At 41.0% G+C, this 13,232-nt stretch overlaps 1 protein-coding gene across 2 annotated transcripts; it reads right to left on the bottom strand.

Annotated features, from left to right (window-relative positions):
• Nucleotides 1–598: 598 nt before the first annotated feature.
• lin54 (lin-54 DREAM MuvB core complex component) lies at nt 599–12,996 on the bottom strand. 2 transcript variants are annotated; one of them, XM_086097696.1, is made up of 14 exons: nt 12,860–12,996; nt 9,958–10,580; nt 8,141–8,252; nt 7,878–8,017; nt 7,416–7,574; nt 6,231–6,423; nt 5,933–6,006; nt 5,663–5,860; nt 5,467–5,561; nt 4,294–4,362; nt 2,947–3,049; nt 2,721–2,858; nt 2,429–2,631; nt 599–1,460 (listed from the first exon to the last, which is right to left on the bottom strand). In XM_086097696.1, the coding sequence occupies exons 2-14, from the start codon at nt 10,549–10,551 to the stop codon at nt 1,259–1,261; spliced, it is 2,280 nt and encodes a 759-aa protein (XP_085953822.1). In that variant the 5' UTR covers nt 10,552–10,580; nt 12,860–12,996; the 3' UTR covers nt 599–1,258. The 2 variants fall into 2 exon arrangements, with proteins under 2 accessions (XP_085953822.1, XP_085953823.1); XM_086097697.1 differs by lacking the exon at nt 12,860–12,996 and adding an exon at nt 11,648–11,964.
• Nucleotides 12,997–13,232: the final 236 nt, after the last annotated feature.

Genomic DNA, 13,232 nt, shown 5'->3' on the forward strand with positions numbered 1-13,232 from the left:
GTTGTGAGCGCTTCGCCTGACTGGAAAGATAACACAAACAATGAGATTTGCGGGAAGAGAGTCGAACAAAGTAGTTGTAATACTGCATATCTATATATAAAACACATGCCAAGGAGTTTAATTTCTCCGCTACACTAAATACTCACTTCACAGTAAAACTTAAAATGTGAACATTTTTACGTACTGTCCAATGTGCATCCACGGCGCCATGTTGTCATGTCAGCTGCTGCCTTCTCTTCTTCGCTTCTTGTTCTTCTTCGACAGAAAAAAAGAATTCCCTCGATGCTAAATATAGCTGTATGACGGACTAGACAGCTGCTAAATGTGCATGTACTGTGCTTTCAAAACCTCACCAATAAGCCACAAAGTTATCATTCGCTTGAACACAATTTCAAGCCCTCAAGCGACTAAAACTAAAGAAACTACTTTTAATCGAGTCAAGTTGTGTACCTGGATGTTTAATAGCGCCACCTACTGTACGGGTGTATTAAGCACAACAACAACAAAATCACGTTTTGTTTTGTGAAAATAAATACATAGTAGTTTTTTTTTTTGGTGTGTTATTAACAAATGTACATAACTTCCCACAAGACTGCTGTACTGTCGAGATGTTCTTTATAACAAGGATTCTGAGTGACAAATGATAAAAGCATGAATCAAAAATATTTTTAGGTTTTAAAGTATTAAAAACTGGTAAGTTACACTGTGTTTCACCACCATGTAAAAAGGCACACTACACTCAACCAATTGCTGCCAGTTCTTGAAGTTTTGTTGAATTTTTTTTTTGTGCTTCTGGACTTCGATTGTATATATTTTTTTAACCCCAAATACAACATTCTTTTGCCTTATGAGGATTGCAAATGTTAGGCTATCATTTTAACTTTTTGAGACGTGCCGTATGTGCACAGATTCTGAATAGATGTAATAGATGTAGCCTATCCTCAGTTAACAATATGAATAATGATAACAGCAACAATAACAACAATAATAATTAACAATGTAAGCAACACAAGATTAGCACTAACTAATTACAAATACTTGCCAAAATAAATATCAAAAACGTGTTGCGTTTCATCTAGTGGGAGCAACAAATAAGCCATTTGACACGCCATAAAACTTCAGATAGGAAAGAGGAACGCACAAGAGTATAAAAAGAGGGGAATAAAAGCTGGAAGCGCATCGTTTCCTTTGCGCAAAGATGAGCGTCTCTGATGTTTCACGCATGTCCTTTCCAAACCGACCGGCCATTGTTCTGAACCTAGCTGTTGATGGCGGCGCAGTCCGCTTTGGCTTTGGCCGCCGAGTTGATGATCCTCATTAGACAGTGTCCGAACTCCTCCAGGATCAAACGCTCGGCCTCCGCCTGAGGCTGCCGCGTCTGCTCCGCCCACTTGGCCTGCTCCAGGAGGCACTCACACGTCGCCTCCAACACCTCCTTCGTCACAAACGTGTATGGGAGCCTGGAAGGAGGACAAATAAATACAATGATTTATTTATCCAGTTCATTCTGACATATGTGTGGATTATTATTATTTATTTTTTTAAGTGATGCCGTTGGAGGAGGCTATAAAAAAAAATACTTTTTAGCAGTGACTGTTTTCTTTAAGTCTTTCTAAGTGATGGAAGATGAGTTTTATTTGTCTTGAGATGATAATGTCATTTTTAGTGATGGAGGATGTGATTAAAAAACAATCAAAACAGCACCGTTTACTTAAAAAAAAAAAAACATATTTTTTTAAGTGATCAAGTACAGTATCCGGGAGACAACATGAATCACGTTTCTTTTTTTTGGTGCTAATGTGATATGCAGGCTTCAAGTGCAATTTCTTAAGTTGCACATGCTCCTGAGAAATATTTACAAAATGAAAAAAAAATTTTTTTTACGTTCATGTCACGTTCGCAGGACAGTCATTCTCAACGTGTGGTAGGTGGGTCCCTCTAGCGGTATGCTAAAGAATCACTTATTTAAATGCAAAAATTTAAAAAAAAGAAAAATATATAAAAAATTATATATATATATTTTATTTTTTTAATCCAGTATGGTACACTTGTTAAGTACAGTTCAATTGTATTTACATTTAATGTTTTAAAAATGTGCAATGCTTTTAAATTTATTTTCCTATATTATGCACAGTGTTAGCGTGTTTAAAATGTTACAGTTGCTTACAATAATATAAAACGTACTTGCAAGAAAATAATCTGTGCTATTGTATTTTAATGTTGGTACTTAAGGTGGTGTAAAAGTTTTTAAGAACCACTGTCAAAGATGAAGAATTTGTTTGACCCCCCCCCCCCCCCCCAAAAAAAACAATTCAGCAATGAAGGAGGTCTTTAAAAAATATATAGGTGTATTAACGTATTTTATGTGTTAAGAGGATGTAATAGCATTTTAAGATATATTTTTTTTTTCTAAAAAAGGTTTTGGTACCTGCCGCCGCCGCTGGAGATGACGGGCGTGGTCCTCATGAGCAGGTCTGAGATCTGCGAGGAGAGCTTGGTCTTGGCTGCCGTCTGCTGCTGGACCCTCACCTCGGCGGCGTCGGCCAGGTGCATGAGCGTCTTCCTCTCCGGGCTCTCCTCGAAGTTCTTGCAGCCGACGCACTTGCAGATGGACGAGCACATGATCTTGGCCTGGCCCGAGAATACGAAGCAGGAGGAGAGGGATTTTGAGAGCGGGATGCTTTGTCACTTTTGGAGGCCGTGCCGGTTGGAAGACTCACCTCGTAGCACTCGCAGTAGTTCTTCAGGCAACCCGACCGTTTGCAGTTGCAGCCTTTACTGTGGCGCCGGTCCGACTCGCCCTCTTTGCCTTTGCCGATCTTGGGCTTGAAGGCCTCCGGGTTGCGGTCCAAACACGTCTGTGGTGCGCAAAAAAAAAACGGGCCAACCGTCACAGCTCGGCTCGGTTCGAACCCGGCGTGCCAAAAGCGCCAAGCTGCGACTTACCTTGATGGCTTTGGAGCGCTCGGACTCGTGCTCCAGGTTGTTGAAGCAGTTGTTGCAGTTGCAGTTGTTGCAGAACTCGCCGTTTGCAAAGCAGTCGCAATACCTTGAGAGGATTTACAAGAGAAAAAGTGTTTTGTTCATACACATTCTTCAAAGACTTCTTAACACCTTTAAAGAGTCAACTAGGAAAAGATTTGTACAGCATTTGCACTTAAAGTGAATTTGTTGAATGGTTTTCCTTTAGCTGGAGATGATGAAGAGTTCCAAAAGTCTTTACCGGAATCCCCGCCATAGAACAAAAATCCACAAAGTAGTGACCATATATTTATTTATGATATCATATAATATATTTTACAGCTTTATTCATAATACAGTACATGCATGTGGGATGCAGGTATTATTTTTGTCCACTTGGGGTCGCCATCCTCACACGCAGTATTTGTGACTTTGAATGTATGTGGCTTGCCTGGTGAGTGACGTGGGAGTCAGTGAATGATGGTGGAAAAATTGCTGGTGGAAAACATCCACAACACAGTTAAACCACAAATGATAATGTGATATATGGTGAGGAACTACAGTACTAGAAAAATATGTTATTTGCCTTTCTTTTTTTCTTTTTTACTTAGACAAAAAGTTTCATGTAAAAAAAAAAAGAGAGAAAGAAAAAGTAAGAATTAGAAGATTAGGGAAAACAATAATACATGTATAAATTCATTATTTTCTATTTGAATGTATTCTTTCGTTTTTCCTGTTTTCGAGCATTTTTATGAACTGGGGTATACAAAAGGTTCCATGTCTATTAAGTCTTTTCAATGTCATACAGTATCTCAATACAAATTGAAATGTTTTTGATCAGCAGGATCCTTTAGCAATGCTTCCTCAAAATGGTCTTGGATATGAATCATTTTAAAAATCTCAAACAATTAAGAAAATGCTGCATTTACCATAACTCTTACAGTCTGTTACTTATACATCTGCCATTTCTAAACACAAACAAAAAAGATTCAACAATTAGAAATTCACTATAACATTTAAATAACTTGGACTTTTTGCAAATATTGTAATGTAGGCTAAATAATCATAGAAACATTTCATTGTATTTATTGTTTTTTGCTTCAAATAATAGCTAACAAGTGCATTTAATAAAACAGTTTTCTACATATATTGCATAATGTTGGGTTTAATTTGATTATTCCATGCAAAAAGCAAACCATTTAGCCATGTAGCTACATTACTTGAAATCATTTGTCATCTTAAATCACAATGAAGCAAAAAAGTCAAACAACCTCGAAGATTCTATTATCACGCAAAGGGGAAAGCTTGTCACAAAAGCATCGTCATACTCACAGCTTGAGACATTGAGACTTGGTGCAGTTGCAGGGTTTCCTCGGCCGCGACGTCGCCTCTGCTGACATACTGCGAGGAAAGAAGATGAACACTTTTACAATATGTAATAACAACAAAAAAATTTAGGAACCACGCGAAGGCCAAATCACTGTGATTGGAAGCAACATTGACACAACATCAATGCTACAAATGTTTTTTCTCCATCTAAAAAGAAACAATAATTTCCAATCAACCCACGCAAAAATTTTCTCTTGTCCAAAATCTGCTGTGGTAGGCTTCAGTGCACCCGCTAAACTAACCCAGACAAGTGCTATACAACTTCTCTTTTTTTTAAATAGATTTAAAACAACAACAACATTTAAACAGTTTTCCACTTTCATAAGCAAAAAAACCCCCAACTTATTAAAATATGTTTAAACTTATTGAAATAATCTTTTTAAACAGATTGCAAACATATTTTAATACACCCCCCAAAATGTATTGCAAGCATAGAGTGTATGTTAACTTATTTGCTCCCAAAAACCTATAAATATGTTCTATTTGAAATATTACCATGCTCTCAAAGATGTATTTTTACGTTTATTAAAATGGTTTTTTTTTAAATGCTCGAGCATATAAACTGAAGAGAATGCTTGAAGCAATGGTAGTTATTACAAAAACGGCCATTGGTGGCAGCAGAGTATGAGAGATCAACCAGGACCATGATGCAAAAAGCTCTTTTACCCACTGTTTTAAACAGATTTGTGAATAATGATGAAACTTATCTATATTCTAATGCTAATTGCTGCAAAACAGAAACAGATAGAAATATACTTTTTTTCCTGGTGAAAGAAGAGACTCTAATCTTGTTTTTATAGCAACAGAACACAATATTCTGTGGGCCTTGCACAATCAGTCAAAATCCAGTAAAACAGCTGGGAGCAAAGGGGGTTGCTTCAGTAAAAATGGCTGAGAAAGAATGAGTTAAAGGTGTTACAGTATATATATATATATATATATATATATATAAATTCTTATTTTACATATATATATATATATATATATATATATATAAATTCTTATTTTACATATATATATATATATAAATTCTTATTTTACATATATATATATATATATATATATATATAAATTCTTATTTTACATGCCCAAGTAAAGGTTTAGTTGGCTACTCACCCATTGAGCGGGAGCCGGGATTGAGTCTGGACGGAGGCGGCGGAGGTGGCGAAAGTGGAGTTATTGGCGAGGGTCACAATGGGCGCCTGCTGTAGCTTCACGACAAACGCATCCAAACATCAATATCACATCATGTGGCACTCCTAAGTTTGGGAATGACTGAAATGACGGCCTCCAAATAAAAACGCCACCAAACCTGCGTGACGTACTGCGCCGGCAACACGGCGTAGCCCACGTTGCCGCCGCCCGGGGCCTGCGCCAGGACTGTGCCCGGCGGCAGGTTGGCGAAGTTGGGCTGGATCTGCGGCAGCGCCGTGGCGGGCATGATGAGGCGCTGCTGGGTCGGCGTGCCGCTGACCACCTGGGAACCCGATGGTAGCGGCTTGGGTGCCACCTGTGGGCGGGGGCACGGCGTTAGGTCCGCTTTGAACCGGGAAGACGAAGCGTTTGAGGTGCTGTGCGTTACCTGCTTGACCGCCTGCGCCGTCACGATGGGGACCGACATCCTCACCGCCCCCGTGCTGACCACCATGGGCTTAGCTGTGGGACACATCACATTTAGTCAGTTTTTTTCCCTTCAGTTTTCCTTAAAATTATTTCTTTACAGCGGAAGAGTCAGAATATGCGTTACAATTTGTTACAACTGTGCAATGAAGAGCTAACTACTACATGGACCTTAAGATGGATATTAAGGATATTGAATAAATGCAAAGGCCTTTTTCCCTGCCTCAATTTGACTCAGCAAAAGCCCAGTCATGTGTCACCTGTCTGCATGGCACCGGTGCTGGGAGCGCTGGGCTGCACGGCACCGCTGGCCGTGGTGGCGGTGACCAGGCGGACGTAATGGAAGCGGCTACCCGGCACCTGGATTTGCTGCATGTTTGGCTGGGCTGCCAGCGGGATGATGGTCTTGAACTGGGAGCCGCCCACAGCCACCGATTTGACCTGTTTGATATTCTGGAAGGAGGACCCGGGATTCAATTCAGGGACAAACATTTAGGAAGGGAAGCAATTTCCTGAACAAAATGGACATCAACTAGAGCAGCCAAGGAGCTCAGAGATTTGTAGCATTTTGAAAAACAATTGTCACTAGTGACATTAATGAGGTTGATATATAAAAGGAGTTTCATGCAGGGAACAAAATGGATGATTCTACATGAAAACAACAAATGGCCACCTGATAAGATGACAATTTTACGTATCTGATTTTAGTACAAGTATTGAGTATTTTTTACATGTTTTAATAATTATAAATTTCTATGAAATAATTTTAGTTGTTGCATATTACAAAATGGGTCAAATGCAGAGAAAGAATTTCGCCCCACTTAGGTGGGTGTGACAATCAGTGGTACATTAACTTTACTTTAAATTGTATGCATTCATATTATATTTGAATTATTTTACTTAATATTTTAAATGGGATTTGACAAGTTTTTTGTTTGTCAAATATAATTTATAAAATAAAAATTAAAAAGAGGTACTGTACTGTAAAAAAAGGAGTGTGATATTAATTTGTGTTGAAGTCATTATTCTGCCACTAGATGGCATAGTTGCATTTGTAAGACGTTGGTGACAGCTCAGGGCATTTTCCTTTTCATATTAAGAGCTATCTAATCTTTAACATAAAGTAACTTGTGAAATTCTGCACATTTTTAAAATTGTAAAATACAACTTAACCCCAGTCTCCACAAATACATGCATTATTATTATTAAAAAAAAATTCTGCCAAATTTTGACATGGACGTGTCTGCTGCGTTGCGACTGGAATTCCCCCAGTACAGGCTTTCCAAGTAATTAATCGCACCTTTAAAAAAAATTATTGCGTTAAGGAATTTTAAATGAATGCACTCATTTTGACACCTCTAGTAATTTCACATATTTACTTGATGGAAGATTTACATTTACAGTCCTGAAGAAAAGCGGTACAAACAAAAATGTAAATCATTTACCTGCACTGTTGCCTGGCTGGTGGCCATCTTGACGGGCGACACCGACGTAGACTGTTGCATCGAGAGGATCTGCTGACCCAGCGTCATGCTGACCGGCAGCGTCACGGACTTCTGAGTGGCCCCGGCGGAGGTTGGGGACGCCACAGACACCACCGTCACCTGCAGGAAAAACAAGAAAGAGCAATCAAATGCCAACATTGGCCAACATTCTTCCAAATTCTCAATTTAGAGGCAAAGCGGAACTTTGTAGCACCATGTTGTGCTGCAACATGTCAGGGCAGCATTTAACATCTACACTCATTTCCGTTAGCCAACAGTAGCCTATCGATGGTGGTTTCGCATTACAAGTTAGCATTAAACTAGCAGAATTTTGTTAGACAAAATTATTTTGGAGTATAAAAGTACAATGTTTAATTCTATTTTGTTGTATGCGTCAGCTTTACAGTAAAATGTGTGATGAACCTTGCTGGGAGTCTTGAGTGGCGAGATGGCGATCTTTTTGCCGGCGATGCTTTGGATGCTGATGGTGGCGTTGTGCGGGGACTCGGTGAGCGTGATAGTCCTCTGAGGCATCGTTGGCGAATTCTGCGCCAGGACCCGTCCTGCAAAGGAGATGCCCTTTTAGCTGCGGAATCGCTAACTGTGTGAGGCTGGTGTGTGAAAAGGTATTATTGCAACGTCACATATATTGCAGTGTAATTCTGAACGTGGGTCATTCCACTCACCCGCAACGACGGGAGCACCTGACGTCTGAGGACTCAGCGCTTTGCTGTTCACTGGTTTGTTGATGATGAACTTGATGGGCGGGGCGGAGGACACAGGCGTTTTCTTTGCGATCTGTTCGTGACAAACAACCATGTTAATGTCAATTCATTATTGTAGGGGCTGACACCACTAATCCAATTAAATAACCAGAGTAGACTGATGAGAATGGTACACTGGAACCTCATGTGGGAAAGGAAAGCCACAGTGCATTTCAAGACATTTGTTTTAACGGGACAAACACGCAAATGCGTACAAAATGAGAACACTTGCAAAGCACTGTTGTAGACCACAAGTCACATACATAGGCTCACACTGAACTGGCCAGCCTGATTTTAGTTACTGATGTCACTCGCTAGGCCACGCCCCTTAAAGACACATATCCAATACACAAATATTATAGTACATACAGTAATTGCTCTTCGTGAAAACTGTTTTTTCCCCCATTGCATTCATTTTTATGTTAAAATTACATAGTGTTTTTTTAATTTTATTTTTTATAAAAACACAACTTTTTTGGGTGGGGGTTTGCAATGTATTTTTAAATTAATTTCAAAGGTAAAAAATGCATTTGACATATAAAGTAAATTCAGTTCCAATTTTGGTACAAATCAAAAAAGGTACTACTGTAATCTGAAAACACTCACAGGCTCATCCGTCTATTTTGTAAAACTTGACCAGTTTGGGGTAGGCGGCGTCAATCCCCTCCGAATTGGGTCAGACCAGACTACTGTACACCCTGGATTGTTCGCCAGTCAATCACAGGGGCCATATAAACACACACAAACATTTACATCACTATTCCTGAGCTGCAATTGACTCCACGGGAGACGAATAAACGTCAGCTGAGTAAATCCGTACACTACGAGTGAGAACGAGAGAGACCAACTTACTTGTCAAAACCACAGCCAAACATCAATACAACAAAAAACAGCAGGCTCATGCAAGGACATTAGACAGATATAGAACTAGACCAGCTGTCATAAAGAGACCAGCATCATGGGGCGCTTTAATGCACACTCTTTCAATTTTTTTTTTTAAGATTGAAGTGAAATATAATGTGACTTAGACTTTCTACTAAGCATTCTTGTATATAGTAACCATGAGAGAAACAATGCCAAAATGACGTAATAGAATGCTTTCCTTGACAAACGCATACAGCATTTCAACGTGGATATGACATGTCATAGAGAAGTGAAGTCTGCTGTTTTACAGTCACAGTTTACCATGAAGTAAAACAAAAAAAGCACTTTCTCGAGCCATTTCTGTCAAAGTAGACGTCTAAGTGTGTTCTGTGTGTCTTTGTGTTACATTTTGACTGATGTGGATTTATCTGTGCTATGCTCAGTGTTTCCCACACCATGTTAATACTTGGGCGGGCCACCCAAGTAAAACTGGCCACCACCCAATTACATTTCAAGAAAATGTGATTTAAAAAAATTACATAATATATATATATATAAACATGTCGCGACCAGATATACCGCATGTAACATTAGTTCACCGTCACTCACTTGTGGATTATGAGGTTAGAGGAGACGCAAGTAGCAGGACTGAGATCCCCCCCCCCCCCCCATCCCCAAAAATATTTGGCTTAAAGGAATTTGACTACGGCTATATCCAGGCTCGTTTCGTTATGGTGGTTTGCAATGTATGTGAGCACTAAGCTACCAGAGATGCCTAAAGCAAAGCACTAGCTTAAGGCTCTTTTCAAAACAAAAACCCATAATTCTCTTTGTTTTTTGTTTAGTTTAGGATGACTGTTCTCATTTGAACCAACCTGCACAGTTTTGAGCTGCTGCCCTTGTAAGGTGGCCACCTGGCCGGCTGCGCTCCCTACTATCGGCTTCAAATCCGACCTCCCGCCGAAGGTCACCAACTTGATGGACTTGGCGTCGGCCACGCCCGCCGCTCCTCCCACCTTGGTCGTGGTGTGGGGCAGCTGCAGCACGATAGGCTGCCCAGTCTTCCCAATTGTGGTCACCAGAAGCTTTTGGCCCCCCACTAAACGTGCCGCCTCAGAGGCCTGTGCCGAAGCCACCTTGTTGAGGATGATCTGATGGTTGGCGGCAGAGATGCCGAGCGGCACCGTGAGCTTCTGCAAGGTGCTTGTGGTGACCGTCGTCCCCGTGATGCTGTCCGTGGTCTTGGTGGTGGCGGAGGCCAGCGCCGGTCTTAGGGTCACCAACGGGGAGGACAAACCGGAAGAGGAGACGCCGACGCATTCAATCGACGTGCCGAAGCTCTCCGGGGCCGTGTCCGTTTCCATGGCGACAGGTGCATCTTGGCTGGACTGAGCCACCTCCTCAATGGCCTCCATGTCCATGATTTCGTCAGGAAGGAGGCTGTTGAGGTCGGGCGACACCACGTCCATGTTGATGACAACTCAGCACCCCAGTATACCTTTAACAAAACAAAGACACGTTTGCTACAAGTACAACACATCTTTGCTAAAATTCAAAGGACATTGTGCTGATCCTTCTCGTGTGCAAATATTGGCCACCTGGGCAGTACAATGCTGACATAGTACGGATACACATGGAGGAGAGGGTCGCAATTGCTCAGTACGCTGCAATAATATTGGATATAAGGATGAGCATGTCAGTATTGTGCTAATATTTGTCAACATGTTTTGGGTCCGCCGTACATATTAATACATGAAAAAATCACAACTATTTAACAGTGAGTATTGTTATATTGTCTGTCCACATGTGTTGCTACCGTTTGTGTTCAAATAGCCATTGCTCAGGTAACACTGCGACATCAAGGCTAGTTTCAAAAGCCCATCGAAGGAGTTTTACATTGTGTTAGCATTAACCTGGCGGACTTCCATAAGGCGTAGTTATGTGGTTTGGTCAAATACACAAAGTGTAATTCTCTTTGTCTAATATTGTTTGACAATAAACTTCAACTGACAGTGGCAAGAAACAGCTTGACTGGTTAATACATTTGGTGCCATCTGAGAATTTGCCACTCAGAAGCAATTCTGACATTATTTTATAAACCTATTATATTATTATTATTATTAATTATTCAAATCTGACTGGGTCCGTCGAAAATGAGCATGAATATCTTTGAAAAGGCCTCCTTTTGATGCAGATAAGCAAAATAATTTTCAGAAAAGTTTATTCATCCCATTGAGCCAATAAAGGAAGCATACAGCTGAAATTATTGACACAATTCATTAAGTGCGAGGTAGGCCAACGAGAGGTCAAAGTTCAGAGAGTTGTAATAGTACTAGCATGGAAAACAACACATTTTTACACAACATGAATCATCAACCAGCGTAAATGTATTGATAATGTTGAAAAGTAAGCACAGCTGCCTTGTTCAAGAGCGTTAGTGTTCCCGTTTAAGAGCTCTGAGCAGAACGTAAACAAACCAGCCAGGGTGGCCTAGCTAACATTAGCCCACCCACCCAAAATGCCCTTTTTTTTTCCAACTTGAAGGTGCCATAAAACATCCTTTACCGTCAACAGAAAGGCTTACAGCAGAGACTGACAGCTGATTAGAGGTGAACGACATCGACATCATTATCATCATCATCACGCCCCGGTAGAATCTTTGTGTCTTTCCCACCGAGGGGCTCGCTTAGCCCCCACGAATGGCTAACCGGCTGCATTTGTACCAACAGCCAGAAAGTTGTATTGCTCTGTATGTGGGCAGATAAATGAAAACCAGCCCGGGAAGGAAGCTCCAGTCCGGGGGAAAGGAGGAGACGGGAGGCGAGCTATTTACTTGGCTGCGTTACTATTTCAGGCCGGGCTTGGATTTCGAAAGATCCGCCATTTTCATCTCGTCATCAGTCCTGCTAGCTGCGCGGCTAACAGCAGGCTAACGGGAGGGAGGGTGCTGTATTTTTATTATTATTATTTTCAGTAAACTAAATTTAAAATACATCACACAGTATGCTAAAAGTTCGCACAAGTGAGATATGAGGTCAAGAATCTGGACGAGCAAGGCTAAATTTAGTTTTTCGATACCTCCTCCCCATCTGTCACTCGAGATCATTCCGATAGTGGAATTTCTGGAAAACAAAATTGTATCAATACAAGGACTCGGGCTAATTAATTAACGTGGCGTCTTTTATTTTCTTCAATTAGTTGTGTGTGTGCGTTTCTAAAAACTTAAACAGGTATATTTGTGACACGAGCAGTTACTTTAAAAAGTATTAGATATAGTTTTAAAAATGTAAATAAAATAAAAACATCTCAGTAGTACCAACGTACTGCGTAAAAAAAACACCAGAAAAAAAATAACACGGATATTATACCGTAAACTGTTGTGAAGAAACATAACGCCACCAAAACAGCCGCAAAAAAAACAACAAAACGTCTTGGTGATCGGCTACGGAACGTTAGTGTCTACTTCGGTCAACTTGACGTGACCTGTGAAAGCGGATACACTTTGCCTCAGAGTGCAAAATGCTCTAAATTGTTTTCGTTCGTGAGAGTGTTAAAGGGGTGCTGTCAGCCGGCCCGGCCCCAGTTTGAAGCGGCATCATCCAGGGCGAGGAGCACAACTGCTGTACTCTCCTAGCAAACTTACCGAGCAGGGCTAACCAGAGCTAGCTTCGCCTCAGTCTACGTTTATTTTGTCCACATTAAAAACATTGTCCCGTGCGTGGTGGTGGCGTTTTCCGCCGGAGCCGAGCCGAGTCTCCCGCAGCGAGTCGCGCTTACCTGAGTTATCTGACGCGGGCCAGCGTTTGCGGGCGAAACGGGGAGAGCAAAAGACGATTGTTCAAAATACCGCGCCGAGCGCCATTCCTCCCTGACATTTCACAGGTCGGCCACGCCTTCCTCCACCTACGTCATCGCTACGTTTTTCTTAAAGGTACAGTACCAAAAAGCCAACAGTGGCTTTTTGTTTCGTTGTGTTCGTTTGTCCGGTCTTTATGTAGCAAAGGAGAGATCATGCAAAATCCTCTCAACACAGGATGAAAATACTGCAATGCCTTGACATACAAGTTTAATTCGTCAAATGACCCTACTTGTAACTCAAGTCACTCCGATCTCAAATCATTTTTCCCTATTGAAAGGAATGGGATTATCA

Source organism: Leptonotus elevatus, chromosome 15 (genome assembly GCF_054856555.1).
Source record: "Leptonotus elevatus isolate MCC_2025b chromosome 15, RoL_Lele_1.0, whole genome shotgun sequence".
In the NCBI taxonomy this organism is placed as follows: Eukaryota; Metazoa; Chordata; class Actinopteri; order Syngnathiformes; family Syngnathidae; genus Leptonotus; species Leptonotus elevatus.

Bases quoted from the DNA above. Each gene is read 5' to 3' on its own strand.
- lin54 (XM_086097696.1), bottom strand. From the start codon at position 10,551: ATGGACGTGGTGTCGCCCGACCTCAACAGCCTCCTTCCTGACGAAATC. The intron at 8,018-8,140 runs GTGAGTGGAATG...TCTCCTTTGCAG, and splicing joins AGGTGCTCCCGTCGTTGCGG to GACGGGTCCTGGCGCAGAAT. The intron at 2,632-2,720 runs GTGAGTCTTCCA...TTCTCGGGCCAG, and splicing joins ACTACTGCGAGTGCTACGAG to GCCAAGATCATGTGCTCGTC.